The sequence below is a fragment of the Neolamprologus brichardi genome, chromosome 11, assembly GCF_056152115.1.
Source record: "Neolamprologus brichardi isolate AB-2024 chromosome 11, ASM5615211v1, whole genome shotgun sequence".
Lineage (NCBI taxonomy): Eukaryota > Metazoa > Chordata > Actinopteri > Cichliformes > Cichlidae > Neolamprologus > Neolamprologus brichardi.
The window spans coordinates 2563725-2577798 of NC_142114.1; the positions used below are offsets into that span (position 1 = coordinate 2563725).

Consider the following 14074-nt stretch of genomic DNA (forward strand, 5'->3'; position numbering starts at 1 on the left):
CAGCAGCAGTTTATGGTGCTGGTACCTGGTAAGTAAAAGTCATCACACTTCCACTCTGGGGGTCCTTGCCTCCCACACAGTAGAGACATTTATACACAGACATGTCTGTGAAGCTTCTCAGTCATCCAGCTCATTGTAGTCTAGCAGGCTTGGAAAGAAAAGCGTCTGGACTTCTTAAAGTTTCTTGAAGACGTTTCACCTCTAATCCATGAAGCTTCTTCAGTTCTAACATCAAATGGTGGGGAGTCCTAGATTTTAAGTCCTGTGGGTGTGTCCCCCTTAAGAGGGTCATGGACCCCCTATTGATCCTCTACCTAATCACATGAGCCAAGGTGGGAAAACGGGTGTGGGTCACAACCAGCCAAGGTTTCAGGTGAACCCATTGTGAAACCTAGCCCCACCCTATCATGTTATATATTGAGGTCTCAATAAATCACATGACCTTCTTGGGGACACTCCCATAGGGCTTAAAACCTGGGACTCTCCACTAGTTGCTCTTAGAACTGAAGAAGCTTCTCAGATGAGAGGTGAAACGTCTTCAAGGAAACTTAAAGAAGTCCAGACGCTTTTCTTTCCAAGCTCCTTAGACTATACACAGTCACTGCTCACTTCAGTGACCAAATATATTTTTCGACGTCACATCTTCCATTTAAGCTAGAGCTTAACTCTTAATAGCAGAAAAAAAAACCCTAACCAGATTAATTTAAATAATTCCTGCAAACACACACACACACTGAGCTCCATTTGACCCTTGAAACATGCCTGCTCAAGTTCATATACATGTTTGACAAAATAAAACACACAACATGTATCAGTGAAATTGGATTTTAATAGATAAATATATGTCACATCTTTGTTTTCCATACAGAAGGTTTGACATTTGAGTGCTTGCAGGACATTTTGTGTCCAGGGACGAGTGGCTTGCCAGTAACTCCATCTGGTGGAACAGACTTGTGTAATGTTTACACAGACAAGAAAGCTCCCATTAGGCTTAACTGAAAAAACACAACCAGAGTCCATATTTATTGGGCTCCGAGTCCTCTGTCCAGCAACCAACTTATAGTGACTTCAAAGAGCAAACTGATTCCAGATCAGTGCTTCTAGATAAACAGCAATCCAAGACATTTGTCATCAATCAGTAGAAAGACACAATTACATTAGAAAGTTGTGAATATCAGTCAACGCAAATCAACACTCCTGATTTCTAGAACACGAGACCGTGATTATGTCTGTGGTAGAATACGCTGATATGTTTGATATACACTAGGTTGCTCCTTGATCATGTCAGAACACAGGCAGGTGCATTTCTTTGGGAAACTTCCCGTCAAGGTGACACTTCACACGTGGCTCCATGAAGTGCACCCATGAGAGAGAAAGCTATGAATGAAGGCAATCCAACCCTGATCACGAGCTCAGACGAGACAAACAGGAAACACGCAACGGCTCCTCACTCTTTAATGCGAGCCATACGTTTGTTTTTGTTTGGGGTTTTTTTTGCATTTCTGCACAAGTTAAATATGTTTGTGAAAAGGTAGGACCCACAGAATACGATTACAGACACAGAGAGCATAAATAGAATTAATAAAAATATATATCATCTATCGAACTTTCTAGTGCTTTTGTCTTGTTTCGCTTCAAATGCATAAAAGTGCACATTGTTTCTGGATGAATACTAAGACACAGAGATACACAGAGAGCTACAGGAGAGAAATACATAAGAATAAGTAAATAACAGGAAGGGATGAGCGGTTTTTGTACATATGCGTGTGAATGCATTAAGAGAACGGTAATGTGTGTGTAGCTACAATATATCCAGAAATATACTGTACAGTGGAGAGGCAGTGTGGTGCATCAATTCTGCTGTGCTTTTATCAACAGCAGTCAGCAGGATCCCGGGAATGTTTTCAGGCTGTAACAGTGGTGTAAGGTGGAGGAGCCTGCTTGGGAGGGACACTGACACTGTCATCATAAGGAGGTAACAGCACCTGGAAGACAAAGAAATGAGAACATGACTCAGAATAAATACCATGAAAATCAGTCTGATCAATATGAACATGTTCTTGGTAAAGTTGCATAATATTACATCCCTTTTGATGTAACTTGAAACAGAAAAAAATGAAATATTAAAAATTTATTTTGGATTAAGTGAAATATTTGTAAGCCCAGAGAGAACAGCTTGCACAGAAATCAGTCTGATTCCCCAATAAAATAGGCTAAACTGCAGGACTGCAGTCAAATATGATTATATAACATGTAAAATGCAAGTATGGCAAGATGACCAGCCTTATTTGCACTGCACATTACATAAGCAGTTGGAGCGGTTGATTGGAAGCCTTCTTAGACAAAATATTAAAATAAATGTCATACATAAGAAAAAAAGGCATGCAAGCAGCAGGCTGTACTTCAGCACAGTGTGGCTTTGACCTACATACTACCATGCTTACAACAGCAGTGCTAACATGTAGTAGCCATCAAGCTTCCCATGCTCATTTTTGAATTTATTTGCAGGACTTTTTCCCCGTTATTTTATGTAAAATTGTTTTTAAAAATCTACTACTGAAATACTATTACTATTACTATTATATCAGGAAGGAAATGTAGTACATGAAGCGAGTGTCCTAAAATTGTGTCACGTGAAAAACAAAAGCATCTGTCAGCAGCAGCATTTAGTTTAGAGCTGTATACAGATAACTAGAGAGGACAGATCTACTTGTTTATCTTTTATTATTCATCCCCTACACCAAAAGTAAAAGTAGGGTAAGTGGGGAGTTCCAAACTAAATTTGACTAATGGTTGTCTATATGCATCACAGAAGGCACAGTCTTAGCTGGACTGATGTCTCCGCTCAATGCTGAGTCCCGTTATGTGATATGATAGAGCCAGAATTGAGGTCCTACCATGAAGGAACTTTAAAAAAAACTGATGCATTTTAAGGCTGTATAATGTTTTCCTGGATTTGAAAGATCTCTTTCAGCATTCCAGCACTCATTCTGGTTTTCCTCCTGACAACAGAAATGTGGGCTTCCTCAACAACGCTATGTGTTTGACCTGCATGTGTTATTAAGTATTTAACAATGAGTCAACGAGGGTACAGTCTTGCCTTTGTGACAATAAACTTTAATGATGTTGAAATAAATATGTGGGATATTAAGTAATCAATAACTTCCTTTAGGCCTGTACTTGCATATATTAGATCATTTTAAAGAGTTTGATTTTACATTATAAAGCAACTGGATAGATGACACTGTTCTTCTTACTTTCAGCACATACTGAAATCGTTTTAAAGTGCATACTCTAGCATGTGGTATGCATATCATGAACTTTAAGGTTACTACACAACTTCAATAATCTGTCTGTGCCCTGCTGTGACACATGTGACATCATCTGTTGTCCAGAAAAAGAACAGTGCATTGCATCTGGTCACATCTGGTGCATTAGATTATAAATAAAAAAGAATTGACCGAGTGCAGGAGAGCCAGCACAAGAGTCAGTGAAAACAAAGTAATTCAATGGAAACAAAACACACCATATATAATTTAAGGGAAAGGAATAAGAAGGTACAGGTGGATTCAACTGAGACAATTGTGAGCTGCAGAAAGGGAGGGTACTAAAATAAAGAGAAAGGAATATAAGGATGCTAAGCCCAAAATAATAAAATAGGAAGCAAACTGACAGAGAAGGAAACACAGGAGTCAGGATTACAACCGGAAGCAAGCAGCACAGGAATCACTATGGCAATATTGGGGTATAGTAAATCTTCTGCTACATTGTGTGTGTATTGGAAAGCATCTATGGATACACAGTGGATCAAATCTAACAGTTGCTATTCCATTCTAGCTAATAAATCCCCAGTCTGTAATCCCAGTAACCACCACCACGAACTGCATGTGTGCCATGCCTGAACAACACGGTGATCTGTGGGGAGTGGGGCCAAGCAAGAGTCAACACCCACACCAACTCCATGAAGAGAAATTAAGCATGCTTTCTTCTATGATGCATTTATTTATTGTTCCAATAAAGCACCTGTGTGTAGGTGTCAATTACTTTTCTTTATGCCCAAGAATACAGTTCACATGCAATGCATTAGCGGACCTTTGACCTAACCATCATATAATTGATGTAACACCATGCAAGCTGCTAACCAAAAGCCACAAACCCGGCTGTGGTATGTGGGGGGGCTTCCATTAAATATGGCTAGCTCTAATTGAAAAAGCATCCCTGCAGACGTGTAGATGATGTCAGTGAGCTGGAAAGTTGCCTCCTGGGTCTCTCTTTACAGCCCACGTGTTTTACACATCAGGAGCGAGTGGAACTACAGCGCGTAGACCATCAGGTGCTGTTTTAAATTGTGTGCAGTGTTACGCCCTGAGGGGTCTTAAGTTGCAGACTGGGAGCACAGGTTTTGTCAAAATACTTGTGAAACCCAATATATTGCAAGGTCAAATATCAGTCCTGATGGGGCCAGTTACTGGCAGCTCCTTATGTGTTCAGACCGAAAACCATGTTTTGCAATAGTCAAAACAGTCATTAGTGTTTCTATAGCTCCATTAGTCTTCTCCCCTCTGTCAGAGTCAAGCAGTTAGCTGTGTGGGCTGTGGGGTAACAGTGAACTGAGAGCCAGGTCCGGTCAATAAGACACCAACATGAGGCCCCAAAAAGAGCTTACTGTACCCATCTAATGACTTCACCAGCATGGATCCTCGTCTCTCTTTCCAAGTCTGTCCATTCATCCATGCTACTGTAGCTTCTGTAAAACTACGCGCTACTACAGCACAGCTTTAAATGTTCTTTCTCCCATCAACATAGTGACTTTATGGCTGCCAGACTGGCCTGAGCAGAGGAAACCTACGCAGACGATCCAAACATGACCTGCAGTCTGGATTGCATAAGGAAACCGTTTTTCCACTGAAGCTGCTTTTCTACTTTTTGGAAAATGCAGAAAAACAGCAAAGATCAGAAACTGTTTAATGTTAGTTCCCAAAATGATGATTTAGACATGAAAGAGGGTTTAATGGACTTGGAGTATAATATATTATACTTATATTTGTATAAGTTTTATTACTAAGAACCTTCACAGACAAGTTTATTCTTATTTGTCATACATTAATAACTGCTGACTTGTAAATTACAAGTATTTGGACAGCTGTACACTGCACGTGAGGAATGAGTGCATTATTAGTGTTGAAGCGAGAACCCTCACACGTCTGGCGAGCTCTGCACACAGGCGTTTGTAGCAGCTCACTGGAAACATTCGCACAGGTGGTCTGACAGCAAAATAAAGTGCCGCTAAAAAAATACTTTTTTCTTCTGCTAGTCTGATTTATTTCATTCTTCTGTGCTGTAGAAGTTCAGTGTTGGCTAAAACCCACTGAGAAAAACACATAACGTTGTGTTTCATGACCTTAATTAGCACACACAATCATTTACTCTGGCTCAGTCCCACAGAAAGTGTGCTGCTGTTGCTGTGAAAATGTTTGGAGTGCCAAATATATATTCATTTCCTGCTGGAAATAGTCCCAAACAAATGCCAAACAGACCACTGTATTTGTAGCAAACTGTTACAAGTACAACCGGAAAAAGTGGGCTTGATGCTAAATGCTACCAATATGCAAGGAAAAGTCCTGAACGTACATGATATCATGACATCACCAGTCTTATCATTTAAACAAAGAAGTCAGCGCTGTTCTCAGTACTTACGGTGGTGTCATTGGTCGTGACGTACAGCAGGATTTCAGAAATACCCCGTCCGCTCACATATCTGTAGCAGTTCCACACGCAAGCTATCAGGTATGCCTGAGAATGGGAAGAAAGAAAACAAAAACACATGTTAGACACATGGACTACATAACAGTTATGGTAAATAACAAATCATAGACAAATTATTATCAGCCACGTTGGTAGCACGGCTCAGTGGATGCTTGTATTAAAGCTTTAAGTCAAGCAGCTTCTCCTCGTTACTATGCAAATGAATTTTCCAAGGTGTTCCAGATATGACTGGGTCATCTTGTCCTCAGAGAAGCTGCGGTGTAAGAGTAAGTTTTCTGCACACCTACTGACACAGATGGCATCACTGTTACCAGAATGTAAGGCTGGAGTAAATTTGTTGTTATTCTAAATAAACTCTCGCTCTTCTTTAGATTCAGATTGTGTTTGCAGAATCTGTCTGAGGGTTAGACGTCTCTTTATAGTAGCAAGTTCCTGTTGTTCTCTGTCATCCAGAAATCATCTGGCTCTCAGCAGGCGGCTTGCTACTGAAACGCCTCGGCCAAACACAACACCATCTGCTACATCCATCCGCTAGCAGGAACCAAAGCCAGGCTGAGCTCTCTAACATTCTTACCATAAGAACCAATTAAGTATCAGCCCTAATGCTCTGACAGCTCTGTTATTCAAACAACCTCCACAGGAAGGTGCAGCAATCGCTTAATTTACTTCATGGTCCACTTCAAAACCATGCTGACAGTGTGATAATGATGCTGATTGTGCAAATCCAATTATTTGAATCAGAAATTATTCAGACAGTGGTGCTGATTAAAAAGATGGATTTGGGGTAATTACATGGGGTTTGCAATCTAAAAAGGCCCTGATCGACTATAGTATGAAACATATGAGCTTCTATTAACCGTTACCTTGTTAAAACTAACCTAATGTTTTGGTTTTAAGCAGAATCACAGCAACTATCTGACAGGATTACTGGCTTTAGATACATGACACAAGTTATTTTTTAGGATTTTTCTTATGTCTTCATGGCTTTTTAAAGTACTTTGCAACTTTTTTTAAGAGGCTAAATATTGCACTGACGCTAAAGCGCCCTTTACCTTTGCCTTACACAGGTTTATGTCAGAGCACAAACGTCAACTGCATCTGGACCACAAATTAAACTATCTTTAACCTGCTCTCGAGTACAAAGCCTGTGCGATGTCCAACATGTAAGAATAAGGCTGGTGAATGTGTAGTGAACTCACAGTGAGCATATGAGCATTTTGTGTGACACCTCGTGCAAGCTCTACCCAGGCAGCACGCTCACCTAAGGTGAGCTAGCTTGCCCCTCCTATGTGCTTAAAGTGAGAAATGTCAGCTTTGGACAATGGCCTGACCTGATTCTCCTGACAACTCCTGACGAAGTTCATTAACAGCTCAACTCCACAGGATTTAACAGGTGCGCCCACACTTTGCAAGTGGCCAAGTGCCTGCTTGTTTTGTGCGCATTTCCAACTGCCACACTGCCCAAGTGACCATTAAGAGGTTTATTCTAGAGCTCCCAGGGACACACTTGGATAAATAAGGAGTTTGCTACTGCAAACACACTTAGTGTGCATGGCACAGGCCAACTTAGATGATGCAAGGAAGTGATTGGTTGCCTTGGAACCATAAATGTTTGCTTAATTTTACTAAACAGTGTTCAGTAATTGAGTATCAGAACACACTGACCCTCAAAGAGCCACTTTAATAGTGTGGCTGAAAAAAATTAATAAAAAAAGAGGAAGTAACTCGTCCCTAGGGCTGGGCGATTATATCGGTATACATTTTTACATGATAAAAAAAATATTGCAGCGTCAATGAGATTGCAAAGCAAAGAGTTTACGTTCCCTAATGGGCACAACAACACGACAAGCCCAGAACCTTCTGGAGCGAGAGCCGTATGATGATTTAGTAAAAAGTGAGCTACTTCAACAACCTTCACCAAACTCTGCAAAACATGCAAGAAAACTCTTCCTGCTCCTGGTTGAAAAAACAAACTTGTTTCACCACTACAGGTTTAAAACAGCCCAATTTCTTAATTTATTGGCTATGGTAGTAATCAGGCCTGGGTGCAGCTAGTGAAAGTGAACTCCTTTCCAAAAAACTGATTTAACAGGGGAAGAATTGCTTTTTCCCACAGCACCGGGTTGGGTTAGATAGGTCTTTCCCCTTAATAAATGAAATCATGAATGAAAAACTGCATTTTGTGTTTACTCAGGTTATCTTCATCTAACATTCAAATTTGCTTGAATGTGACAAATATGCAAAAAACTAAGAAATCAGTAAGGGGACAAATATTTTTTCACAGCACTGTATATATGAGTTATGCTGTGTGACCACTGTAGCTGCTGGCACCTCGTGGGAATAAATTCATACTTTACATTGCATAAATAACCAGAGCTCGTTGGAAAAGAACAATTAAACATGCCTCCTTATGTCTTTTCCACTGCAGTCACCACATTGTTCAGCCTTTCTTCCCTGTGTTGTCATAAATACCATCATCACAAATTTCCTAGAAACACTGTAATATAATTTTGAGACTACACATGTGTACACTCCTACACCCGACTCTGACTTTAAATCTTTCAGAAGGAAAGCTCAGAGTAAACCTTATATTACAAGTATAGTACTACACTTCTTCCTTCTCACTTTGACATATAAATAATAAAAGAAATGGTGTCTGAATTCAGTGTAGCTGCTTTGGGGTTCTGGTATTGTGCTCTCTGCTTTTCCTGCTGTGATAAATCAAATATGTCTGCTGAGAAAAATACAGTCCCATTTCCAACAACTGTTGGGATCATGTATAAAATGAACCAGCAACATTTTTCTAAACATTTGAGACAGGGGCAGGACTGCATGAGCAAATTCAAAATAATATCCTTAAAAGAGAATCTGGAAAATCTGCCTGATTACAGTTTTTTGCCATCAGTGCCTGAGTCCTAACGGGATCCCATTTTTGGGCCCGACCTCAGTCAGGCTGGACTGAGACTGTGGTCTGATGAACCAGAAGCTAAAATTCTTTTTGGAGCTTTCGAAATGTCTAAATCCTCCGTCAGAATGAAGAGAACAGCTAGCTTATTATAATAAAGTTCAAAAGCTAGCATATGCAATCGAATGGAGGTCCATTGGTGCACATATTGTGTGAGGGCATCATTAATACTGGATGACAAACACAGATTTTGGAACAATAAGGGTCCAGAGTTAGGGGCCATATTGGCCTACTGAGAGTCCAGACACATTACTCACTGAAAACATTTGGCACAAAATACAACAAAGTGGCTTCAAACTGTTGAGCATCTCAAATCAAGGAGGAGTGGGAAGCACTTACAGAGTGGTGTAAAACAAAAAGGTGTCCAGACACTGAAAACGAACACAGTCAAAACAATATAAAATGTCTAAAGTGTCAACATTTGACATGTTGTTTTGAAGGTTTGCGAATCATCGCATTCTGAGTTTTTACACAGCATCTCGGCTTTTTTGGAGCGAGGTTTTATCCACAGCACGCTTTCATGATTCATTCCTGGGCTCTACCTTACCTAGAACCAGTGAAAGCTAATCAATTTCCACCTCACTTCAGTCACATCACAGAGCCACATGTGAACAGAAGGTTACGTAAAAAGGCAACAGCCTGTGTAACAAGGTTGCATAATATTGTCAGCAGACCAGGAAACATTTCTAAGTGCTGCTAAGCATATGAGACAAATATGTAAACTGGGAGCAGAAAACTTTACCTTAAAGCCGAGAATACAGCCGATGAAGAGCAGCACGATGACGACCAAGCACACGTTACTGAGAGCAGCAACTTCCTCTTTGTAGGGAAAGTTCTCAGGCTGAGGAGGAATCAGAAAGACAGCAGTGATGTTTTCATTTCATGTCAAATTATAAATGATAAGTAAAATAAATATATACATATATCAGATGTTTCTCACCAGTTGCTGCAGGTAATCCTGAATGGTGTTTGGGTAAACTACGATGCTAACAGCCACCAAGGTGTTAAGGGCAAAGTCAAATATTTGGTAGCAGAAAAAAGGGATGATCCAGGCAGGACGTAACTGAAATAAAGACCTTAACGTTAGATATTTGGGACAGAATGGCTAATTTATCAAAGAGCAGAGAATCAACGGGGAAACAGCAACACGTGAAATACAATTATGAGAGTAAAATAAATGTTTTTTTACCTTGTAGGCACCATATGTTGCCATCCCACAGATAAGTATCATCAGCAGAGAGATCGCTGAGGCAATGCACATGTCTGAAGCAACAGGAGAAAAGGTAGAAATTCAAAAAAGCTGTACCGATCTTTGCTTTCTAATTATTCAGGCTGTAGTCACATGTGGCGCAATCAATCCTGAATTACATTTATGAAAATGTTTAGACCATGGTGTCATCAAGGGACCACAAATGGAGAGCAGAAGAAAACAACGGCATGATGCATCTGTCAACTAGAAAAGGATTTAACCTCTGCTCTGGGATACACATCGTGTCAGCCTGACCTGAAATCAACTCAACAGAACAGAACTAATCACTGTGTTACATAAGCGCAGGGCCGAGCAACCTTAAAATAAAAGTGGCGCTACGGGGAAATAATAGTCACTTCAATGAAACGCCACTTTTTTTTCCTGCCTGACCCATTATTTTCCATATTCTTTTAATAATGACCTGACAATCAGTGTTTCACAGCTCTGAGTCACAGGATGAATCACATTTGTGGTTTAAAAAAGAAAAAAGACGACTCAGAAGTGTGACACTTTATTCCCAGAATCTAATTCAGGTAAATGGCAAAATACCAGTATAAAAAGCTTTTAAATGTTTCATATGATTTTCTGCCATCTGGGGCAGCAGAAACAATTGTGGCCGCCCGGTGATGTTCACCCTTTTTTGTTTTATTTTACCAGCTAATGAGTAAAATATCTGGCAACAGCTAAATTCTCCATTATGCTCACAGGCTTGTTGCTAACCTTCCCTTCTTGCTATTTGGTGGTGAATGCTTAAGCTATTATACATTTTACACAAGCTATTATATTTGTTATTAAGAGTAATTTCAGAATATAATAATATTTTGTTGTATGAAGACTGGAAGCCAGGAAACTGTGCCCCAAATCAATATAGCAACACGTATAAAGCTCATCCATTAGCATGTTATATCTTATCTTTAAGTGCCACCACAAAACATAAAAATGTGGCTAAACGAAGGTTAGCTAGCAGAAAGACTAGCTTGTCTTTCTTCCTCCAACATTTATAAATATACCCAAGCATTGATTCTGTTTGGTAGATTATAGCTAACCAGAAAATTTGATCTTAACATCTAACACCAAAGCTCAATATTTATATTATATACCTCATGTTTAATTTGGCCTAAAAAACATTAAACTGTGACAAGCTAGTTGTTAGCTTCAGTGTGTTTATAATAAGCTAATGAGCTACGGTAATTCCCCTTCAACTCCAGTTACACGCTGAAAAAAACCCCAAATGGAACCAGTAGCTTTCTTCTCATCTAGGTCAAAGTCCTAAGGATAATGATGTTGTTTTTCTCAGGGGAGAATTATTTTACTAAGAAAAGATTAAAACACAAAATAGATATGTTACTGAGTGAACTGATACTTATAAACCTCAGAAATCTGAACATTCTATGCATGTGATTGTAAAACTGCAGTGGCACCGGCTGGTCCAGCATGTACTAATGGGTCACAGGACAACGCTCATCCTCTGGAACTGGGACAATAGTCGTTCCCAATCAGAGACTACCAGCACCATGTGCTGTGAGTCACCCCTGGTCAGACTGTTCCAGCATGCACCTGGTGTGTTAAGAAGGCTTTTCAAATGCTCTGCACAGATGGACATTGGGTTTTTGCGAGGCTGTGGCTTTGGGTGTTTTTACTTATACAGAAATGAAGACTGTCACTTTAGACAATGTCTGCGGTCCTTATAATAACACAGTAAATTATTCCATTAGTTACATGACGGATCTACCTACACGCTAGAGTTTAAGTCATCCATCACAGTCTAGATTTAGATTTGGGTGGAAGAAAAACACCACAGAGCCCACTGGGTTTTCTACCAAATCTCCATCAAGATTTAACCCTTGTATACAAAAAGATACATGGATGTAAAAATTCCTAACAATAATCTACTTCATAACTCTTAGAGACAACTTGTGATACATTTACTGCAAAACACTACTTACTGGCATCATCCATGACATCCAGGTCATTAGCCAACTCTGCACTGGTCAAGTGGTACTGCTCAGGATCGCTGAGGGCAGTGAGCAGGATGAGTAACACCACAGCATTGATGAGCTTAGGGACAGAGAACATATGGACAGATGAAGGCAACAGTATGCACAGATGGCGCACCAGAAATGTAAACCTCTTCACCTGACATTCCACACATAATTAATAATCTGCAGAGCAGTGTCTGTTAGTGCTCTTTACATTACCTAACTTTTTATCATCACAGACTGCAGCCAGTAACCATCCTTAAATTCTTAAGTCTTGGCGTGGAGACAGTGCAGCTATGTTAAATGAAGTACCTACAGTAGAAGTCTTTGTTTTGCTCTGGCCAGCACCTCTCATTATTCAGGTGACTCATACATCCCCATTGATCAGGTGAGTGTAATGGAAAATTCTCCACAGTCAATTGGCAGCCTGACACAAAAACCTGCTACCTGAAGAGGCCCACTGCTCATTTATTCATAGGGAGCAGAGAGAAGCTTTTTCCACATGTGGTGTTTGGTTTAGTCAGTCTGATATACTCAACTACACCAGCATTAATTCACAGACATGCTCCACAAGAGCTTAGTGCCACAACCCAGAAAAGGCAGAATTGTTTTATTCATCAGTTTTAAAATACTTGATTAAAGTGTCTATACTATAAGTAATTTCTTAAATTAAGTGTTATCAATAATCCTGTATTTACAAAAAAAAAGCTTGGATAAAGTAACTTAAAACAATGTCATCTTTATATTTTGATTCCAGCTATATAAATATCAAAAAGGCAAGTACAGATCAAGTCTGACGTGAAATGATTATGATACTCTTAAATCCTGTGCTCATATCATGTTGTCTCTGGCTCTGCTGTTTCTTGAAGTCTACACGCATGCAGTGAGTGACAGAGTTAGGCGATGCTCACCATGTACCAGACCCCCAGGATGATGGTTCCCGTGCGGACATGGCAACACAGGCAGCAGCGCGTGGAGTACCAGCGGTCCCACGGAGAGGCCGTCAGCATCATCTTTTGTGTGTCTGCAGGCATTTACAAACGGTGTCGGTGTGTGTGAAGGAAGAGTCCCCGCTGTCCTATCGACGTCTTCACCGAGCAAGAGTTGACGAACAGGCTCTGAATGCCCCTGACCCGTCCGGTACTTATCACGGTGAGCAGCTTAGCGGACCAGAAGGCGACAAGCGCGCGTCACGGTTAAAATCACGACTTCCGTTTTTTCAAAATTAAACACCAGAGGTCTCGCTGTGCTCTTTAAGGTGAATATTAATTGCTTTATTACAGCAATATAGCAAATACTGATGTAGTTAGCAAATGCATCACCATTTATTTTCCTTAATCTACCGATTCAGTAATTTCAATTCATTGTTCTTCACTGCGTTAAGCCAGTGTGTGACATTTACATTATTTTAAAGGAAGACAAACTCTGTCCCGCCCAATATGTGTGTCACATATTTTAACATGGATGTGATTTGATGTACATTTTGTAATGATAGCGATGACACAAGGAGCAAATAAATAGTTCCAGATTAGTAAGATTAGTTTGATGAGTAATCAAATCAAGCAGACCAAATTCAATTTGTCAAAGCCATCAAATGGCAGGCTAATGTGTGCTTGTGAAATCAGTCATTTAAAACTTTTTTCTCCTCTTTTCTGCACACTACCCGAATGACAACTTGCATGCTATTTTGAAAAACAAATATCCCGATGCTTCCGGTTATAGTCTGATCAGCTTTGCAGATCCGCTGCAGAAGGACGCATTTACTCGTCCTGAGGATGATAAACACTGGAGCGTGTGACAGATTAGATCGGATCAAATCCGATGATGTAACCCGTCATTTCCAGAAAGTTATACAGTCGGGGATTAAAATAAGTACTTTAATCTGGAAGTTACTGGTCGCGTCTTTAAAAAGCACCATTGCCTTATGCATTAAGGAGAAACTTGGCTACTTTTGATCCTTCCAAGTCCACTTTTATTTTCCCACTTCCACATAAAGTGAATTTTCTAAAGGTGAGCTTGCAGGCCTGAGGCATCAACCTGGCAGCTCAGCAGCAGTAACACTGGTTTCTCAGAGTGACAGGACAATCCACACTTTCCTATGAAGAAGCCCAAATT

The 14074-nt window shown here is 40.1% G+C and overlaps 1 protein-coding gene across 1 annotated transcript; it reads right to left on the reverse strand.

Moving 5' to 3' along the window:
* Nucleotides 1-809: 809 nt before the first annotated feature.
* Nucleotides 810-13120, reverse strand: LOC102788249 (lysosomal-associated transmembrane protein 4B-like). The gene is made up of 7 exons (XM_006795967.3): nt 12871-13120; nt 11927-12038; nt 9921-9994; nt 9672-9794; nt 9474-9572; nt 5698-5793; nt 810-1985 (listed from the first exon to the last, which is right to left on the reverse strand). Exons 1-7 carry the CDS (start codon nt 12991-12993, stop codon nt 1905-1907), a joined length of 708 nt encoding a protein of 235 aa, XP_006796030.2. The 5' UTR covers nt 12994-13120; the 3' UTR covers nt 810-1904.
* Nucleotides 13121-14074: the final 954 nt, after the last annotated feature.

Excerpts from the sequence above, each read along its gene's own strand:
- LOC102788249 (XM_006795967.3), bottom strand. The coding sequence starts at position 12,993 with ATGCCTGCAGACACACAAAAGATGATGCTGACGGCCTCTCCGTGGGAC. Across the intron at positions 9,995-11,926 it reads GGATGTCATGGATGATGCCA|ACATGTGCATTGCCTCAGCG; the intron begins GTAAGTAGTGTT and ends CTGTTGCTTCAG. Across the intron at positions 5,794-9,473 it reads GCTGTATTCTCGGCTTTAAG|GCATACCTGATAGCTTGCGT; the intron begins GTAAAGTTTTCT and ends TCCCATTCTCAG.